This window comes from Adiantum capillus-veneris, chromosome 3 (genome assembly GCF_014529385.1).
Source record: "Adiantum capillus-veneris isolate H3 chromosome 3, ASM1452938v2, whole genome shotgun sequence".
In the NCBI taxonomy this organism is placed as follows: Eukaryota; Viridiplantae; Streptophyta; class Polypodiopsida; order Polypodiales; family Pteridaceae; genus Adiantum; species Adiantum capillus-veneris.
In genome coordinates, this window is record NC_140933.1 from 95,435,300 (window position 1) to 95,457,503 (window position 22,204).

The 22,204-nt window shown below is 45.2% G+C and overlaps 1 protein-coding gene and 1 pseudogene across 3 annotated transcripts in view; both read right to left on the bottom strand.

Moving 5' to 3' along the window:
• The window catches only part of LOC147461334 (plant/protein (DUF810)), a 113,276-nt gene that overhangs the window by 55,285 nt on the left and 35,787 nt on the right, over window positions 1-22,204 (bottom strand). For all 3 annotated transcript variants that reach the window (XM_086508906.1, XM_086508905.1, XM_086508907.1), the window contains 4 exons: window positions 13,106-13,273; window positions 12,873-12,983; window positions 12,587-12,796; window positions 12,395-12,496 (listed from right to left, as the gene is read on the bottom strand). In XM_086508906.1, coding sequence (XP_086365032.1) covers window positions 12,395-12,496; window positions 12,587-12,796; window positions 12,873-12,983; window positions 13,106-13,273 — 591 coding nt within the window. The remainder of the gene's footprint in view (window positions 1-12,394; window positions 12,497-12,586; window positions 12,797-12,872; window positions 12,984-13,105; window positions 13,274-22,204) is intronic.
• Window positions 7,581-12,376, bottom strand: LOC147461337 (uncharacterized; annotated as a pseudogene).

Below are 22,204 nucleotides of genomic sequence, written 5' to 3' on the forward strand. Positions count from 1 at the left end.
GTGACAATGTGGCATGGCCTAGAGGACAGAGTCTGGACAGAAAGGCCTAGAAACTCTCAAGAAGAAGCTGAGGAAGTATAACCAACTTATGAAACCTATTCGAGTGGCCCAAATTAAAGGGTACTAAATAACTTGTACCAACTTATGGTACCCCAATCGAGGGGCCTAAAACTTATGGTACCCCAGCTCAATGACCAAATTGAGTAGAAGCATGCTGACATGGCAGTATTGTATGGCCTAGCCTCCAAATTGCGGCACCATTTACACTATTGACGTGGCACTATACGGACGCCTGCATTTCACGGGATGGCCCAGAGGGTGCCTGCTTTTGGGCACTAGAGCTTTGGAGCTTAACGCTTTTCATGTAACTACTTTTGAATTGGCCAAGGGCCTTTATAAGTGTGCCAAGGCCTCCTCTTCTGGCAAACCACCACTGCAATGGACCTTCTCCATATAACAATGTGCAAGAATCTACATGTCTCAGCCCTCAATCTCACCCACATGTATTTGGCTTGATCATCTCTCCGAACAATGTGCACAAGTGGCTGAAACTCCTCTCTGAATAGAACTCCTATTCCTCTTTATCCTCTACCCTATGCTCTCATCTCGTCTCTACTCGACAGGTTGTATCCAATCACATGTGGCATCGATGTCTGGTGTGTCTTTGAGTAAAAGACGATGTCTCTCCCCGTAAAGCTATCCTCAAATGCCCCTACATCAAGACGAAGTGACCAATTGAAATTCCAGGTTGCCAGCTTTAGTGTGATCACATAGGTCTCGCACCGTCATGCACAGCGTCGCTCCAATATCACCACCCTTCCATCTCAATAATATAAGAAATGTGGAATACAATAAGGATCTAGTAGCAAGGAGAGTAGAGAGAGATACGATGCAAAGTAGATTAGTGGCAAATCAAAAACTTTAGATTAGCACACTATTACAAAGTGATGACGTCATCCACCCATGCGCTCTCAAGGTAGAGCTTAATTAGCGATTTAAACAACTAGAGCAAATAGGAATACAAGGGACTAACAAACCTTCAACAAAGATGTGCGTGTGTGCGTCAAGGCCTCCTTATATAGATGTAAGGATTACTCATGAGAAGGCCACCTTATATATATGTAAGGGAGCCTCTGAACACCCATGTGTAGGCCACCCTTAGATAGCCAAGTCCAAGTAGGACTCTCCCATGCGCCCATGTGTAGCCGCTTTTGGGTAGACAAGTCCTCCTAGAATTCGGCCACCCGCCAAAAACCACCGGCCAAAGACCATGGGCAACCGGCCACCAGACGGCCATTTTCTGATTGTCTCATCAGTGTGCAAAGCTCGAATCCACCAAATATATGTGTACCATTGGCTTCTCCTCATATGGGGGCCTTACAAACTGTGTAGCATATATTGTGATGGCAAAACTGAGAGAGGTGGGCATTGTATGTATACCAACACCCCCCCTCAATGAACACCTGAACATGCCCTATGTTGGCCGTGTGCCAACTCCAAGTGGATGAAGATGTCGAAGTAGCTGGTCTTTCCCTAGAGCTTTGGTGAAGATATATGCACAATTATCTTCAGTAGGACAATACTCTAGCTCCATAATTTCATCCTCAATTAGCTCTTGAACACTGAACCTCAATATGCTTTATGCGTGCATGGAAGACGGGGTTCTTGGCAATCGCCATGCAACTCTGGTTGTCGCATTGAATTGTTGTTGTTGAATCAAGAGAAACACCTAAGTCCCTGAGAACTCGCCTTAGCCAAACTGCTTCACAAGCTGCAAAACTAGTAGCTTCATACTCTGCTTCCGTTGAAGAAAGAGCGACGGTTGACTGCTTCTTTTGCTGATCCAAGAAAACACCCCAGAACCAAGTGAGAAACAAAATCCAAAAACTGACTTTCTAGAGTCACAATCTCCTGCCCAATCGGAGTCACAATACCCACTAGTATTTGTGTCAATGCCATAAACAATGACGTGGCCCAAAGTACCTTTGATGTACTTAAGAACACGCATACCTGCCTTCCAGTGAGATTCCCTTGGTTGGTTGGAAAACCTGCTTAAAACACCTACTGCAAAAGAAGTATCTGGCTTGGTGTTACACAAGAAAATTAAGCTTCCCACAAGTTTTCTGTATTTTTTAATGTCGACTAAGGGAGAAGAATCTTCCATGGAGAGTTTTGCATTTACCTCCATTCGAGTGCTCACACGTTTGCAAACCATCATGCCAAAAGCTTTTAGGATCTCTATTGCATACTTTTGATGAAGATGCCTTTTAAGGATTGCCAAACCTCAATCCCAAACAGTAATGCAATAAACCCAAGTCTATCATTTCGAATTTAGAACTCAAACTCCCACGAGTTTGTTGGATGAGCTCTTTGTGGTCACCTATGATTATCAAATCATCGACATACAAGATAATAATGACTTGTTTTCCATTCTCTCTAAGCACATATAAATTTGCTTGAGAAGCACTCCTTCTAAAGCAAAGTTTTTTTACAAACTTATCAATTCTAACATACCATGCTCTTGGAGACTGTTTCATGCCATATAACGATATAAAGCCTTCTTCAATCTGCAAACCTTCTATTTTGAATGATGTGTCTCAAATCCTCGTGGTTGCTCAATATACACCTCCTCCTTGAGAAGTCCATTCAAAAATACAAACACAACATCCATTTGGTAAACAACCCACAAATAGATAGCAGCAAGAGCAAGCACAACACAAATAGTTGTCATTCGAGCTGTGGCAACGAAGGTGTGACTAACATCAAAGCCTTCGACTTGAGAGAATCCTTGTGCTACTAACCTGGCTTTGTACTTTTGCAAAAGCCATCAGCTTTATGCTTGAGCTTGTACACCTATTTTGTGTCGATGACTTTCTTCTTTGGAGGCCGATCCACTACTTCCCAAGTGTCATTATTTGTGACGCTACCGTACTTTGATTGCATCGCTTCCTTCCACTTTGAATAAGCCATGCCCTCGTCGACGGAGGCTAGCTCCTTCACAGAGCCCACAATTTCTATCATGAGAGCCATGTTGACGGTGTGTTCGGAGGCTCTCCTTTGCTCCTCTATTCTCTTTGACCGTCGCAAATCCCCCTCCTCTTCATGAGGATTGTGAACTTGAGGGTTTCGAGCGTAAAAAGCTGTTGAGCCCACTTTGGTAGTGGCTTTTTCTGTGATGCTACAACAGGTTGGTTAGATTTATTTGAGTTGTCATCATTAGACAACTCCTCCTCTTGATTTTTTACTTGACCTTGGTCTAGCACATGGTGAGTTATTTCTTCATTTGATGAGAAAGTGGACGAACCTGGTTTCTCCACCGCATGTGGCCCTTCTTCAAATAGCACATCCCAACTGGTGAGTATTTTCTTTGCCTCTCGATCATAGAGTCTATAAGCCTTAGACTCTTCACTATATCCGAGAAATACGCCCTTCTTGCTCTTGGCTTCTAACTTTATTCTTTGTGAATTAGGAATATGTGCATAACAGAAACACCCAAATGTTTTGAAATGCAAGACCCAAGGTTTCTTACCAAAATAGGCTTCTTGAGGCATTTTCCCTTTCAAAGCCTTTGAGTAGCTTCGATTGAGAATGTACATTGTTTTACTTACTGCTTCGGCCCAAAAGGAATCTGGCATACCCTTGGCTTTGAGAATACACCTTGCCATTTCTACCACCATCCGATTGCGGCGCTCCACAACTCCATTCTGTTGTGATGTTTAAGCTGTAGTAAGGTGACGTTTTATGCAATGCTCCTTGCAGTAGTTAATGCTCCTTGCAGTAGTTATTGCCATGCTCATTGCAGTAGTTGTTGAATTCATTTGAGATGAATTCTCCTCGTCAATCTGTGCAAAACTTCTTCACCTTCTTTCTTGTTTCGTTTTCTACAAGCTTTTGCCACATTTTACACTTTCCAAAAAGCTTCAGACTTCTCACGAATCAAATACACCCACATCTTTCTACTAAAGTCATCGACTAACAACAAAAAGTAGAAAGATCCACCCAAAGCGGATGTAGACATTTAACCACAAAGATTTGCGTGTACCAACTCCAGAGAAGACTGAGCTCGATTACTACTCTCTTGTGGAAATGTCTTTCTTTGTTGCTTGCCCATCATGCAAGCTTCACAAACTTCATTCATATCTGAGATTTGAGGCATGTGTGCTACCATCCCAGATTTTTGCATCTCTTTTAGCACAGCAATGCTTAAGTGACCAAATCTCTCATGCCATAATTAAGTTGTACCTTTTTCTGTAGTGACCGTAAGTGCAGAAAGTTTGTAAAGGTTGTTGCATCTTACACCCTTTCCCACTGTGTTTCCTTTGCAATCCAAGATTTTTGCTCCACTTTTCTTGAAACGGACTTTAAGATCACAATCAGTGATTGCAACAATGGACAACAAATTCTTCTTGGGACACGTACAACACATTAGAGAGCTCTTTGATTTCACCTGTAGCAACTATAAAAAAATTGTTCCAAACCCTTCGGCTGGACATTTGGCACCATTCCCAACAATTACACTTATGGGTTCCTATAGAGACTTCCAAGAACTATACCAATCTTTCTTACTAGTCATATATCGGGATGCACCACTATCTAGAATCCAATAACCATCTACAGGCGGAGTTTGTGCTAATGAGCATACCTCTTCTATGACAATCCATAGTTCAAGGTCTACCTCAGCATTGTTAGCGGATTCTCTTTCCTTCCAACAACTTTCATGGTTCCATTCTTTTCGTCTGCTTTCTTCTTCCTGTAATCTTTAACAACATGACAGCATGACCCTTCTTGTCACAATAAAAACAGTTCCTGAAAATTTCTTCTTCTTCGGCTTCTTCTTAGAGGCATTTGATGTAGTCCCCTTGCCTTTTGCATTGGCTGTGAAAGCAGCATCACCTCCACCATCCCTGGTCCTGAGTCGCAGCTCCTCTTCAAGCAACATTGCACTCATTTCTTCAAACATAAGAGGGGTTGGACGAACCTGAGTGTTGAGTGCCGTAACGAGACCATCATCTCTCGTCGGAAGTATGTGAATGCAGCGCCGAGCTAGATCCTCCGGAGAAATAGCCACACCAACGGCAGCTAATTGATCTTGGAGTTCCTTAATCCGCTTGATAAAGGCCTCCACTTTCTCTCCATCAACAAGTTTTTCAACAACAATCTGATTTTCCAAATTTTTAATTATGGTGTGATTGTGCGCCTCATATTGGCGAGCCAATATGTTCCAAGCTTCATGTGCTTTGGTAGTATGCTGAACCAAAGTGAGGACAGAATTACTTATACACACAACAATGGCGCATAATGCATCTGCATTCCTTCTTTTCCAGGCATGTAGAAGAGTAGCATCCGGGGGAATCACAACGCTTGGATTTGCCAGATCATATGTTGTAGTGGGCTCCGGGTCTGCACCATTTGGCCCCAACACCGTATCCAACAATTCATATAAATCCAAAATTGCGAAAAGTTTTGAATTTCCACAATGTGTAGTTGGTGCCATCAAGCTTTCCTTTGGTGAATGCCGGCGGACAAATGCGAAGCGGAGTAGCACCGGCAGTAGCACTTGAAGACGTCGACTTAATTGATGTTGCAAAGTAATACAAGTACTTTTCGTACTTTCTTAGCTACGAGCACATAATGCTCTGATACCATGTAAGAAATGCGGAATACAATAAGGATATAGTAGCAAGGAGAGTAGAGAGAGATACGATGCAAAGTAGATTAGTGGCAAATCAAAAAGTTCAACTAGAGCAAGTAGGAATACAAGGGACTAACAATCCTTCAACAAGGATGTGCGTGGTGCGTCAAGTGCGCACACCATTCTACCGAATTACTCATGAGAAGGCCTCCTTATATAGATATAACGGAGTCTCTAAACGCCCATGTGTAGCCGCCCTTAGATAGCCAAGTCCAAGTAGGACTCTCCCATGCGCCCATGTGTAGCCGCTTTTGGGTAGACAAGTCCTCCTAGAACTCGGCCATCGGCCAAAGACCACGGACAACCGGCCACTGGCCATTGGACGGCCATTTTTCGATTGTGTCATCAGCGTGCAAAGCTGGAATCCACCAACTATATGTGCACCATTGTCTCCTCCTCATACAGGGGCCTTACAAACTGTGCAGCATATATTGTGATGGCAAGATTGAGAGAGGTGGGCGTTGCATGTATACCAACAGATAAAACACAATCTTACCTTTTTCCTTGCGACTATAATATTCGGCATTACCTCTTGTATATAAGCAATCTGCGATAGCGTGAGGAAAGGTACATGTCTTCTTAAAAGTTGGTCTCTTCTTCAAAAAGTATTTCTTCGCTTCCATGGAGGGGACACGAAGGATAAGTGCCCTTTCCTTTAAGGTGTTCCCCTTGCTTCCACTTTTCTTATTAGCCACTCTCCAAGCCCTTGTATGCGTTGGCTCATTAACCCCCATCATAGTCATGAGTTCTTTTACCTCTTCATCAACATTATCTTGGTCCTTGAGGCCACAAATCCTCACATGTAAGGCACGCACACACCTCCTTTGCTCCTCTTCTAGTGTCAAGCTAATGATGGTGGGTGTGGGGGTTGTTCCCTTGTCTTTGCTTTTGTTGGCAGTCTCGATCCATTTCTCAGCCTCGTCTGCTTTCTTTTGGGCCTTTGTAATAACATCCAGCCAAGAAGCCGTCATTTCTTTGTGTTGCTCCTCCCCTTCTTTGATGGCCCACCCTTGTTCTTTAATCGTGTTGAGTTCTTCAATTATTGAGGGTTGAAGCTATCCCTCTTCAAGTGTGTTTCGTGATCGCACCTCTACAGCTCCTTGAGTAACACGATCTCCTCATCTTGGGTCGTCGCGTGATCCTCAAGTGTGTTTATCGTGCTTTCTTGAACCGACAAGCGTTCCTCGAGTGTCTTTATTATGCCTAGGAGGTTGCAATTAATCTTGTTAATGGTCTCACACATTTTTTCTTTGCATTTTTGAATGGCATCCTCCAAAGGGTCGTCCTTGTCATTTTGCTTTTTCATGTTTGAGAACCGCAATACATTTTTTCTTTGCATTTTTGAATGGCATCCTCCAAAGGGTCGTCCTTGTCATTTTGCTTTTTCATGTTTGAGAACCGCAATAGCAGAAGGAAAGAGAGAAAGAGAAAAGGTTCTTGAGAGTGTGTGTGTGTGTGTGTGTGTGTGTGTGAGAGAGAGAGAGAGAGAGAGAGAGAGAGAGAGAGAGAGAGAGAGAGAGAGAGACTATGTATATAGGTGTTTCCACATTATGCATACATGTTTTGTCCACATTTGTCTGCAAGCGGTGCAATTCTGAAGTTCTGAAAATTTCTGCATCGTTTTCAGATTTCTGCAATTCCTGTTTCTGCTTCCTCGAAAATCCTCTTTCCTCAATTTCCCAAAATTGTTGCAAACATGGGGAGAGGGGCTAAGGGAGGCGACACAAAAGGGGGGTGTGTGTGTGTGTGTGTGTGTGTGTGTGTGTGTGTGTGTGTGTGGGGGGGGGGGGGGGGGGGGGGGGGGGGGGGGGACACACACACACACATAGAGAGAGAGAGAAATGAAATGTTATATTAAACATCTTCAAAAGGCCAAAATGACCTATGAGACTAACCTGATACAAATTTGTTGCATCTAATACAATGTTTGGGTACAAAAATAAAATGAATTAAAGTGTGAGACTAAAATCTTAACTGCTAGATGTGAACTAAGCAGCTAGCTGGAACTGTGTAGGATATGAGTAGGGGGGTGAAAGTAGTGACTGGGGGCTAATACAACACAATGTGGGTGTGCGTGTGGGGATATAATGTGTGAGAGCTGATACAAAGGCTGGTGTGTGTGTGTGTGTGTGTGTGTGTGTGTGTGTGTGTGTGTGTGTGTGTGTGTGTGTGTGTGTGTGTGTGTGTGTGTGTGTGAGTGAGAGAGAGAGAGAGAGAGAGAAATGAAATGAAATGATATATTAACGTCTTCAAAGGCCAAAACAACCTATGAGACCAAGCCGTTACAACATAGTGAATATGACCATGTCCGAAATCAAAAAGAACTGAAACAAAATACAATGTGTAGTATAATGAAAGAAGGGGGGAAGATATGGTGGAGATCCATCCTCATCTACACTCTGGACGTCGAGAGAGTATGGCTCGAATCCTCTGTTGTAGTCTCCGTCGATGTTGTGTAGCTCCTCTCCTCAATCACAGGCGTCTAGATCTCCCTAGCTCCAATGCTCGGTCTATGAGAATGCCAGTAGCGGTAGTATGAGTGCGGGCAGAGCTCTCCAATGGTGTTTGCTCCTCTAGGGCTCCAATATCTAGTGTAAAGAAATCTGTAATCTGTTTCTGGGACCGTCTCTCTCCAGCTCTCCTCAGTATAGTGTCTATGTGCCTTTGTAACTCAGGTAGGTACAGTCCAAGACATCTCTCATCCTCATAGCTCATGACCCTAGATAGAGGCCCAAAACCCTCTCTTAATAGACAATGAAAACGGCCTCGTATCTCATAGTACATTGTGCAATGACATATGTAATGTAACTCTGTCTCTGGCTCTAGATGACATAAGCAGCATATCCTGCTATCTGCTGGTGTCCCTCTGAATCTGCCAGTTTCAATCTCGAGCTGATGTGAGGACGTGCGTATCTGGCCAATGGCACAACGAAAGCCATGAGAAAGATGTGTGTCCATATAGCTAGGTCGAATCACAAACTCATTCCCTGTGAGGTGGAGAAGATGCTCTCTATAAAAAGCCATCTTTGTGTCCAACTCCTGTACCGGCTCTATCCATGTCCTCCTCCTGTCCAGCTGGATCAGATCTTGACGAATGACTCTAGTAATCTCCACTCGTGTCAGAGACATCAAGGGTGCCTATCAGTGTAGAGAGTAGTGAAAAGGAGACAACCTGTCCATGGTGAAGCCACGATTGAACACTGCAAGAACCTCCATCAGCATATCCCTAGCATGTATAAAATGCTCTGCTACTAGACCGTCATGATCATATGCCCTCCGGGTCCTCATCTTGTCAATGGCCCTCTGTACCATACAGTGGTAAAGAAGGTGCTCGTAGCTGGGCATGGCTTTGTAGGGTCCGGAAGGGGTTCCTGTCCAGGAACCGTATATAACGATGTCGCATACTGGCCCCACACATCAGGTGAAGTAATCACTAAGGGAGGAGAGTGCTCATGAAAGAGTCGACATGCCTCTCCTGAATCCCTACTCAAGAACATCTGATATAATTCTCGTTCCATCTGAGCCAGGTAAGCTCGCTTCTTCCGTTGCACAAGGCGCTGGGAAGCAATCTGAGACTGTCTGTAAGTGATGACTCCTAAAAGAAGATCCCTTTGAAACTGGGCTCTCATCTCTCTGCACTCATCATCGTACCAACTATTCTGGGGCATGCTCCCAGAATGTGGTCTCCTACCCGGCTGGGTGTGTGGGTATGCCAGTGATGCAGCACCATGCAATGTCTCAGTCAGTAAAGTGGTGCACTCCTCCATTGAGAGGCCTGTACCAGCTGTGCCTTTCCATGGACGGTCCCAGATCTCTTCTGTATAAACAGTCATTCTCTAGTGTAAATGTATAATTAGTGTGTGACCTGCCTCCTGATGCCTGGGCTGTACTATACTGGAATGAAACAGATAGTGTCAAGAGAGCATGATCTACTGCTACGCCCACTGGCCTTGCTCCCACCGTGAAATCCTGAATGCAAGAGATAAAGCTCGGCTGTGTCATAACATAGTTCACTGTACTGGCCCCATGCCTGTGTGGAAAACATGTGAAGCCGGCTGCTCCAGGAAATCGTTGTAAGCCGTTAAGTATGGCTAACCCATGTGTAGTCGTCATCTCTGTGAGGTATCTCCCATACTCCGTCTGCTCTCTGTCATGTGAGCGTCTGTCAAGCCCCAACTCCCCCACATCCAGCTCTCTAAGCATCTCATCTGAAGTGTCGTAGAAGATTGTTTGAGAGTTGCTCGTTCGGGCATTGAAGTCCCCTAGGAGGATGATATCACCATCCCTAGAAAACTCCCATATATCATCGTCCAGTATAGAGAAAGGCGACTGTCCTTTGGATACAGCATATATTGACGTACTCGGAGGGAAGTAACATATGGCAATGTATAGAAATCGACCTGTGTCAGCTCTCAACCTCACCCACATGTATCTAGCATGCTCATCTCTCCGTACAATATGTAGTAGTGGTTGTAGCTCCTCTCTAAATAGCACTACTACTCCACCTGAACCTCTACTCCCATGCTCAGATCTTGTGACTGTCCTGTGGGTTGTCTTCCATCTATAGCCCCCCACATGTGGCATCACCTATCCAGGTGCCTGGTGAGTCTCCGAGAAGAACACAATGTCCCTGTCTCTGAAACTGTCCTCAAAGGCCCCAACATCCAACCTCATAGACCCATTACAATTCCAAGTAGCCATCTTCAGTGTGGTCCCATAGGTCTCGCACCGTCATGTAGGGCGTCTCTCCATAATGACCACTCTTCCTTCTCTATAAAAAGTTGTCTTCCCTTTTCTCTTGCGGCCCTAATCTCTGGCATGACTTCCTGCATGTGGACAAGCTGTGAGAGGGTGAGATCGTCACTAAGGAAGATACCAGTCTTTTTGAGAGTGGGCCTCCTTCTCAAAAAGTCATTCTCCTCAATAGAGGGGAAGCGCAATATGAGAGCTCTTCCTCTCGATGTTTCCCCCGTGCCTCCACATTTCTTACCAACTCTCCATGCTCTCGTGTGTCGCTTTTTGCATCCCCATTAAATTTTGTCCCGATAGTTGAGGCCGGTAACCCTTACATGCAAAGCCCTCATACGTCTTCGTTGTTCCTCCTCAAGTGTCATGTTAATGATGGTGGGAGTGGGGATTGATACCTCCTTGCCTTTGCCCTTCTTTGCGACCGAAATCCACTTCTCCGCTTCCTCCACTTTCTTATGGGTTTTGGTAATCATATCTGTCCATGAAGACGTTTTTGCTTCCTGTCATTTCTCCTCTTCCTTAATGGCTTGCATTTGCTCTTTGATTACCTTAAGTTCTTGTATCACTCAGGGTTGGATTTCTCCCTCTTCTAGTCCACCATTGGCTCTTGCCTCGGCTAGGTCTCTCTTTAGGGCTGAAATCTGATTCTTGAGGTCTTCAATTTCGGCCCGATGCTCCATTTTCTCCACAGTTCGAAGCTCGGCCTCGCTGATTTTCCACTAAAGAAAGACCGCCTTCTCCATCTTCCACTCTTCCATCTCTGTCTTGTACGCCTTCATCTCCTTTTCCATGTTTGCTAACCTCTTGCTGGTAGCCATAAACGTTGATTTCTTCATTGCTGGTGATGCCATTGCATGCAAACCACTCAAGGGGAGGGGGCTTGAGCTCTCCCAAACTGCACCTGTAATGGTAGAGAATGTACACGGCCCCCAGTAGGGTCAGCTCCCTACTGATGTAAGCCCCCTCAGGGCGCTGACTCAATCCTGCACGCGGCCCCCTCTGTGGGAGAGGCTCGCGGCCTGCACTACTCTGTCGAGCAACGATCCCCTGCTGTCTGCAACTCCCTCTCTGGGACTGGCCCGCTACCTGCTGTTGCGCACAACCTGTCACGCAGAGGACGCTGCCCTGCTGGCTGCTGTGTTAAGACCTGCACCTGCTTGCGCTCAGCAGCCCCCTCCAGACCTGCGCACGACATGTGTTTCCAGCCCGCTCCAGACCTGCTCTAGAGAGAGAGAGAGAGAGAGAGAGAGAGAGAGAGAGAGAGTGGACAACCCCTGGCTGGGCAAACTCCACTACCTGTGCCCCACTGCCTGCTTTTTGGAGCTCCCCGGCCTTTGGCCATCGTGGTAACCCATTATCGGTAAGTGATGTGGCAAGTAAATGTGGCCCACAATTAGTGCTATCCCCACCTGGGTGAAGTTCTCCCTAGGCACCATCTCTTCTAGGGCACAACAGAATGGGATCATGAAGTCATATGTCTCACACTACCAGTTCTAGAACACCTCACCCAGATCATCCTACTGAAGAATGTCGCTGAAGTGTTTGAAGTACGGCAACTATGTCTCTGGTATCTCCTCCTCCACTCCTGTTCCTCCTCCTCGGCCTCATGTATATGAATGTCATAGAAGCCAAAGAGATTTGTCCTACAGGCTATGAGACTAAAACCTTCTACAATCCAATAGATTTTTGAGGATTATAGAATACAAACTGTAACCATAATCAGAGAGAAAATAAGATGCATGGGCGATCAATGCATGGGCGATCACTGAATGAAAATGGAGCTCTAGCACTATTAAGGCTCAATGGATATCTGCATGAGGGAGAAAATACAACATTATCAGTACAGTCCTAGTCCGCGTGGTGTCAATAACAGCAAGCATGATTAAACAACTTCACCACATCAAAACAAACCATTATACAGGCTATCCATTTCAAAGCTAGATAAGATTATACCTGCCGAAATAAAACCCAAGTGTAGCACAAATCGTGAATAGTCTGAGTAATTCCAAGAATCCGCCAGGTAGATTTCAGCAGCTCCATTATTTCATCAACTTCCTAATAAATGAAGTATTTTGTACAAAGAAATAAGAGGTGCAATGTTGTGCATGATAAAATGGTTAAGGTGCAAAAAGTAGAGAGGTTTACCTCAACAAGCTTGCCCTCATCCAAGATGTCAAAGACACTGCACAACAATCTCTCATACAGACGAACATTCAAATGATATCCATCTGCCCAATGGCATACCTCCCCAGTTTGATCTCCTCTAGAAGCTCTTTCAGCAAGTCCCAGAGCCACATTCCTGATTGCCTTGAGAGATTCTGCATGTTGAGTTGGGCCTGCTGGAGAAGGAAGGCCCTTCAAAGTTTGAAAAAAATCAGCTCAACGCAAATGTAAAAGTAGAGAAACCACACAGTATACAGTTTTCACCTACCTCGGCTTCCTCAAGTTTTGCAATCAGTGTCCTGAGTTCTGTCGCTCTATAGTCTGTTCCTTCCAAGTGTATGGATGGATAATTCAGAAGGCCTTCCTCAAGCATGTTCACCTAATAGTACCATCAAAAGGGGGGGGGGGGGGGGGGATTCTTCATTCATCATACACAAGAAGTAATGATTATTATGTGAATGAAGCCTATACATGTTATCAGTAAGTATTTAGTAGACCAACCTGGCGCTTTTCCCATCTTACATATGCCTTTCGATCTGGAAAATCTATGCGAGACACTGTGCAGAGCAACTCTAGAGGGACTAGTAAAGTATCCATCCTTTTACCGACTCTTCCAGCAGATGCATTAAGAAGACCACTACGAGTAAGTCGATCCATTCCTTCGGAAATCTGTGCAATCAAAAAGACCAAACATCGATTACAACTTCACCTTATAGGCCTCTCTCTCTCTCTCTCTCTCTCTCTCTCTCTCTCTCTCTCTCTCTCTCAGAAATAAAGACACTCAAAGAAGAAGTCTCAGCCCTCAAACAGGAGAACCCAAACGCCGAGATACGGGCACTCAAAAAAGATGTATCAACCCTTAAACAGGAGCTTGCTGATAGAGTAAGCAATGGACTAGAGGAAGGCGAATTTCAACCCTCGGTAATAGATGAAATCAAGGAAATTAAGGAACAGGTAAGGATGATCACAAAGGAAGAGAAACTGAGTGTGGCAAAGACATGTTCATGGGCGGAGATGATAACAAGGACACAGAAAAAGGCAGACGAGGCTGAAAAATGGATTGAGGTCGCCAAGAAAGGGAAAGGTCAAGAAACTCCTTGTACACCGACGCTTATCAACATGACTCTCGAAGAGAACAAAGAAGGCGGATGCGAACATTGCATGTGAGAGTGACCGGTCTCAAGGACATAAACAATGTAGAGAAAGAGGTCACAAGCCTTACATCCATGATGGGGATGGAGAAGCCTTTGCACACAAAGGCATGGAGGGTAGGTAAGAAAAGTGATGGCACGGGAGAGTCTTCAAAGGGGAGAGCTCTCATACTACGCTTCCCCTCGTTGGAAGAGAAGAAGGAATTCTTGAGGAAGAGGCCTACTCTCAAAAAGACAGGTATTTTCCTAGGCTGTACGAAGAGATGATCATGCTAGATATATGTGGGTGAGACTGAGAGCTGACACAGGTCGATTCCTATATATTGCCATATGTTACTTTCCTCCCAGTACATCAATGTATGCCGCATCCAAAGGGCAGTCGCCTTTCTCTATCCTAGATGATGACATTTGGGAGTTCTCTAGGGAGGGTGATATCATTCTCCTAGGGGACTTCAATGCCCGAACGGGCAACTCGCAGACAGTCTTCTACGACACTTCAGATGAGATGCTTAGAGAGCTGGATGTGGGTGAGTTGGGACTTGATAGATGCTCAAATGACAGAGAGCAAACGGAGTATGGGAGATACCTCATGGAAATGACGACTACACATGGATTAGCCATACTTAATGGCTTACAGCGATTTCCTGGAGCAGCCGGTTTCACATGCTTTCCACATACACATGGGGCCAGTACAGTGGATTATGTTATGACACAACCGAGCTTTGTCCCCTACATTCAAGATTTCACAGTGGGAGCCAGGCCAATGGGCATAGCAGTAGATCATGCTCACTTGACACTATCCATTAAATTTCAGTATAGTACAACCCAGACATCAGGAGGCAGGTCACACACCCGCTATACATTCACACCAGAGACTGATTTCGTTTATTCAGAGGAGATCTGGGACCGTCTATTGGAAGGCACAGCTGGCACAAATGGTACATGCCTCTCAGTGGAGGAGTGCACCACTCTATTGACTGAGACACTGCATGGGGTTGCATCAGTGGCGTACCCACACACTCAGCCGGGCAAGAGACGACATTCTGGGAGCATGCCCCTGAATAGTTGGTATGATGAGGAGTGCAGAGAGATGAGAGCCCAGCTTCAGAAGGATCTTCTTTTAGGAGTCATCACTTACAAACAGTCTCGGATTGCTTTCCGACGCCTTATGCGACGGAAGAAGCGAGCTTACCTAGCTCAGATGGAGCGAGACTTGTATCAGATCTTCTTGAGTAGGGACTCAGGAGAGGCATGGCGACTCTTCCATGAACACTCCCCTCCCCCAGTGATTACTTCACCTGAGGTGTGGGGCCAATATGCGACATCATTATATACGGTTCCTGGACAAGAACCCCTTCCAGACCCTACCAAGCCTTGCCCAGCTACAAGCACTTTCTTTACACCTAAGATGGTACAAAGGGCCATCGACGGGATGAAGACCGGGAAGGCATATGATCATGACGGTCTAGTAGTGGAGCACTTTATACATGCCAGGGATATGCTGATGGAGGTTCTCGCAGTGTTGTTCAATCGTGCCATGTGTGAGGGATTACCTGAGACTTGGACGCTGTCTAATATTGTGCCCATCTTCAAGGCTGGTGACCCTACAGAGCCTGGGAACTACCGCACTATTATGGTTGGACACACATTAGCACGGTTGTATGCATCTATCCTGGAGCAACACTTGAGTAATTGGGCAGAGGGCGAGGGTGTACGAGCGAAGGGTCAAGCTGGCTTCAGGAGGGGTTTCTCCACTCTTGATCATATTCTGACACTCAGGGCCATCATTGAGGAGGGCAGAGCACATGGGAGACGGATCTATTGTAGCTTTGTGGATTTTCGTAAAGCATTTGACATGGTACCAAGAGCTCGATTGATGCGCAGATTACAGGAGATGGGGGTGCCCATAGAGGTGATTTGGGGGATTATGGCTTTGTACAGATCAGTGATGGGACATGTACGCACTCCGGAAGGGGTATCTGATTTAATTCACTCTACTATTGGAGTGAAACAGGGCTGCCCATTGTCTCCTACTCTATTTGGTATGTATGTTGATGAGGTGTCTGATTACATCGACAGAGATGGTGACAAAGGTGCACAGCCGGCAGGGACGTGGATCCCATTGTTGCTTTATGCTGATGATATTGTGCTGATATCTGATTCACCAGAAGGTATGCAACGGTAGTTGGATGCACTACGCAGTTTTGCACAGGATAGTGGATTGCGTGTAAACCTAGGTAAAACCAAGGTTATGGTGTTTAACACCACACCGCAATGGGTCAGGAGATCAGTACCTACTTTCAAGTATGGTCAAGAGACTGTGGAGTATACAGATGCATACACTTACCTGGGGGTAGTCTTTACTGGGCCGAGATTTTCCTTGAAAAGAGCGGCAAAGACTAGACTAACCAGAGCTGGTGCAGCTCTGGGAGGAATGGAGAGGATGTGTTCGCAAGTTCAGTTCCAGGAACCCTGGACAAAGTTATGGCTCTTTGATACTTTGGTTGCCTCTACTATGTTATATGGGGTGCAGGTTTGGGGACCTTCTGTAGGCCAGGAGGGTTGGAGGCGTATGGAGAAGCCCCTGGTATCTATGATCTCTCGGCTGATTAGAGCCAAGGCTTCCGTACCGCATGATATCATTCGAGCGGAATTAGCTGCTCCTCCTATGGTGATTGAGGCACTTACTAGATCAGTCTCCTTTGTTCACAGTCTGTGGGATACTACCAGAGACAGATATGCCAGGGTGGCTCTAGAGTCCTCCAGACAATTAGCTCTTAATGGGGATACATCATGCTGGTATGCACAGATGGCATCATGGTTTTAGACACATGGTTTCACCATGGACAAGTTGCCTCCTTTTCAATACTCTCTAGAGGCACCCTTGAGGTCTTTGACGCGGGTAGAGATTAATAGACTCATTCGTCAGGATCTGATTCAGCTGACACGAGGAGGACATGGATAGAGCCGATACACGGGTTGGGCACAAAGACGGCTTTCTATAGAGCATTTTCTCCACCTCACGGAGGATGGGTTTGTGATTCGACCTAGCTATATGGATAGGCATCTTTCTCATGGTGTCCGATGTGCCATTGACCAGATACGCACGTCCTCACATCAACTCGAGATTGAGACTGGCAGATTCAGAGGGACACCAGCAGATAGCAGGATATGCCGCTTATGCCATCTAGAGCCAGAGACAGAGGTACACTACATATGTCATTGCACAGTGTACTATGAGATACGAGGCCGTTTTCATTGTCTATTCAGAGAAGGTTTCGGACCACTATCTAGGGTCATGAGTTATGAGGATCAGAGATGTCTTGGGCTATATCTACTTGAGCTACACAGGCATAGAGAAACTTTACTGAGGAGAGCTGAAGAGAGACAACCCCAGAGACAGATCACAGATTTCTTTACACAAGATACTGTACACCCAGAAGAACAGACAGAGGAGCAACCAGCAGTGGAGAGGTCTACCCGCACTACTGGCATTCTAATAGACCGTGCATTGGAGCTAGGGAGATCTAGACGACCCCGATGGAGAAGAGGAGCTACACAGTTTCGAAGGAGGCTACAGCAAAAGATTCAAGCCATACTTTTTCGTCGTCCAGAGTGCAGATGAAGATGGATCTCTATGCAGATAGATTTCTACTTCCCTCCCAAATTGTCTACACATTGTATAGCTCACTTCACACGAGTCACGCCTTTCACCTTTCACACCTATCCGCTTAGTTTAGGATTCCGCAGTATCTTGTTATCCCTAGTTTAATCTATTTGGTTAATCTGACTTGATATCAGATACACCGCATTGTAACTTCCCGGTCTCATAGGTCACTTTGGCCTTTAGAAGACGTTAATATAACATTTCATTTCATTTCATTTCTCTCTCTCTCTCTCTCTCTGCTAGATATATGTGGGTGAGTGGGTGAGACTGAGAGCTGACACAGGTCGATTCCTATATATTGCCATATGTTACTTTCCTCCCAGTACATCAGTGTATGTTGCATCCAGAGGGCAGTCGAGAAGGCCATTGATTCTTCTCTCAGGTCAGAAGGAAAGCTGAAAGGACAGACGAGTGCAAACAAGCGGAACCTGTACTCGTAGAAAGAGATGGACAAGAACTCTTGAAAAGAAGATAAGCCACAGAGTTACAAAGCAGCAACCGAGTGCGGAAGAAAAGGAAAGACGAAAGCAAGACTGGTACCATATTTTGTGGGGATCGCCGACCTTGATCAGATGAATGAAAATATCGAACACTGCACAACATGGGGCAAAGTGCGAGACAAGGAAGCCCTCATCTTTCTTTGATGGAGGAGCCAAGGCCAACTTCTTTTCACTTGAATTGGCGGCTAGACTTCGAGTTACGCCCGATAGGCTGAGGCAGCAGGCGGAGGCAATTCTAGCGGCACCCGAACGGGATGTTTCCATTACACAGATCATTGGCAAGCTTCGTTTGCAATGTCACGGGTGTTTAGGGCACGAGGACTTTTATATCATGCCTTTGGAAGGGTGTGATGTCCTCCAAGCAATCCCTTGGTACCACAAGAACAATGTCGTGGTTGACTATCAAGCTAAGAAAGCGACTTTGACAAATGACAAGGGCAAAGAGATTGTACTTGACGGAAAAAAATATTGAAAGGCAAGTCCGTCCCACTTGATGAAATCCTGTTTCTTTTTACTCGATGATGATTAAAGGTCAAATATGTTTAAGCTCGAAAAGGAACGGCAAGATTTTCTGCAATAGAGGCTGACTGATTCTTTGAGGGAGTACCAAGCGAGTTGTCTCCTTCACGTCCTGAAGACCACATAATTGATTTTTCGGGTCGTACACCACGGAACCGGCCACTTTACAAAGTTAGCTAAGGCCAAAATAAAGAAACAATGAACCAGAACAGATTTCCACATTACAAGGATCGATGATATACTTGACAGACTACACGGTTCTACTTGCCGAATTGATTTGAAGAGTGATTATCATTAGATCCGAATTGCTCCTGGAGACGTCTACAAGACAGCTTTCGAACGACTTTTTGGATTTTCAAAGAGTACCGATCATTTGTGGGTACTTTCTTTGACAACGTTATCATTTTCCCCAAAAATGAAGCAGAACACAGACACCACCTATTGCAGGTTTTCCAGGCACTGCGGAAGCATAAATTGCTTATAAATGTGAGAGAGCGATTTCGCCTGAGATACATTTCTTCGGACACATCGTCTCAACAGAAGGGGTAAAGATGAACCCGGCCAACATTGAGACTATTGGCCTGATTTGAAGAATGTTCATGAGGTTCGATGCTTATCTGGGCAAGTGCTCATAATTATCGGGGTTCATTCGAAAATTTGCAGAGATAATTTCTCCTTTGCATATGCTGACTCAAAAAGGAGTTCCTTTTACTTGGGACTGATAAAGATTACAGCCTTTGAGACTCTCAGAAAAGTTGACTACTGAACTTGTGTTGGCCTTACCAAACTTGCAAAAGACATTCTAAGTTTACTGTGATGCTTATGGTCGCAGTTTGGGAGCGGAGCAATCTTGATGCAAGAAGGCCACGTAATTGCTTATGAGAGCAGGATGTTTTTACGTCCTGACATGGTTGCAAAGATTTATGACAACGAGCTATGGGCAATGATACATGCTCTTACTCAGTGACGACACTATTTACTCGGAGCTGTCAGAGTTTATGCTACTTCTTGCAGAAGCAGGTTTCGGAAAAGCAAATGCCATGGGCTAACATCCTGTCACAATTTCACTTCCAGATTGTCCATGTTCAAGCACAGAAGAATTTAGCGGCGGATGCATTGCCTCAGAAGCCCTTGGTTCCGGCTAATTCCGCGATTCATCACAGAAGCTTCGAGGATATGGTTGATCAATACACCATGGATCCTGACTTTGCTGATTTTTTACTAGCATACAGAATGGGGAGACAGTTTCAGGCTATCCCATGCAGGATGGCTATTGCCTCAGAAGCCCTTGGTTCTGGCTATTCCCACGATTCATCATAGAAGCTTCGAGGATATGGTTGATCAGTACACCATGGATCCTGGCTTTGCTGATATTTTTACTAGCATATAGAATGAGGAGACAGTTTTAGGCTATTCCATGCGGGATGGGGGAAAAAGATGTTGCATGTTATACAACATTTGAGGGAAAAGGTTTTGACACAGTGCCATTGTACACCTTTTATAGGCCACCGCGGCATAGATACCACCTTCAAAGGTGTGGAGCACTACTTCTATTGGCCGAGGGTTAAGAAAAGATGTGGATGACTTTGTTCACAGTTGTATGCCAAAAGGTCCAAATTTGACAGGCATAAGGCACAGGTGTTGTGACTGCGGCTAGGGCGGGTGATGCCGGAGGCAATCCATGGCGTGGTGCAGCAGAAAAGAACGAGAGCGAGAGAGAGGGCAGGAGTCGACATAGTAGAAAAAGAACAACGCTATTGTTTATTACATCTTGTGTAAGAGCCTTACATTGTATATATAGAAAAAGTGTCATGAGAACTAGGCTTATAACTGAACTTTACTGCATGCCTATAAGAGGCCTTTCCCAGGGCTGACCGAAAAGGGCTTGGACCCAACAATTCCCCCCTCAAACCCGAACTGGACAAGCAACTCATGATACCTCGAGTTTTTGGTGTACTCGTCAACCGTGAGTTTTAGGTTCTCTCACAACCAAGGATTTCTGGTGTATCCATAACCTGGTGCTAGATGAGTAACCCCCCCTTGAACAAATAGGGTGTAGGTCAAAAAAGTTAGCTACCAAAAATGGAGTTTTTGGTTCACTGCCAAACCTTGTGTTTAAGGTATACCCAGTAACTTCATGAGAAGTGCAACAAAAATGGGCTGAGAACTGACAAAACATTTGGAGGTCTTACCACTTATCTTTGTGGCAGTGTCTATAACCCGTACAAAGTTTTTGGCATGGCAATAATTGACAACAGACAAGCTAAAAGAAGGCTTTGACTGAAAAGTATATGACTGTGTTGACAAATAAACATAAAACTTCTATGACACCGAGCAGATAAAAAATAGTTTGTGAAGTCTTGTACCACAATCTCAAAGTAGATCTTCATGTTCTGCATCTGTTGATGTACCTCTTGGTGCTGAAAGCAAATCATTTGCTTTTGGATGTTCTTCGTCTTTTTCCATATCAACATGTACTGAAGAAAGAGTTGACACATGTACTGAAGAAAGAGTTGACACCTCACTCTACCTCCACTTTTAGCTTTAATAGACTGGATAACCATTTCGCCACAATGGAACTCTAGTGCTTGCTTTTGTTCATTTGCAGCTTTCTTCTCATGTAGACAAATCTTTTCCAAACTGGACGGTGTTTTGAGAAGCCTTTCGTTGGCTTGCATGCACCACAAATGGTGTTTTAAGGTGCAGCTTTGAGTCGGCCATAACTTGTTGTGCCCTTTATGACTAGCTATTCTAGATAGCATTTCAAAAGGTGTCTTTGTTGGTATTAGGTTGTACTGCAGCATTTTGAGATGCTTTTGTGGACAGGTATATGGGCTGCAATGCATAGAACCAAATGTGAGCATTTTGAGATGCTCTCAAAATCACACTGCTGAAGACAGCCTTTTGAGAGGCAATTCAACTGCTATAACAGGGCTGCGTTTTGAGAAGCAACTGAATATGCTGCTTGTTGACATGCTAGCCCGCCGTTGCTGTCTACCTGGGAACAACCGCCACACCGTGGCCTTTTGAGATGCAAGTAAGATGGATGCCACCTGCTACCCCTAGACGTCACAAAACAGCAGCGTTTTGAGATGCTGCCAGTCTCCTGCCTGTGTTTTGATATGCCTTCCTAATCACCACCTACAAGCTGCGATCTTGCCTGCGTTTTAGAACGCCATTGGGATGTCGCGTAGGTTTGTGTAGGAAGAAGACGACGGCTACACCCTGCTGCAAACGAGCACATTTCAAAACGCCATGCTTGGCGACACACCCATGAACCTGCAACGCCTAGAGAACCAAGCTCTGATACCAGTTGTTGTGACTGCGGCTAGGGCGGGTGATGCCGGAGGCAATCCATGGCGTGGTGCAACAGAAAAGAACAAGAGCGAGAGAGAGGGCAGGAGTCGACACAGTAGAAAAAAAACAACGCTATTGTTTATTACATCTTGTGTAAGAGCCTTACATTGTATATATAGAAAAAGTGTGTCATGCAAACTGGGCTTATAACTGAACTTTACTGCATGCCTATAAGAGGCCTTTCCCACAGCTGACCGAAAAGGGCTCTTATAGGCATGCAGTACTATAACCTTTACCATTCCCACCCACCCCTCGGAAAGCATTGCGATGGATTTTCCCCAAAATTCAAAGTGGGCATGATGGCATCTGAACAATCATCAACAAATTCACTAAGCAGGCTCACTGCTCTGCGGTAAAGCAGACAATTAAGCCCGATCATTTGGCAAAACTGTTCGAAAATATAGCA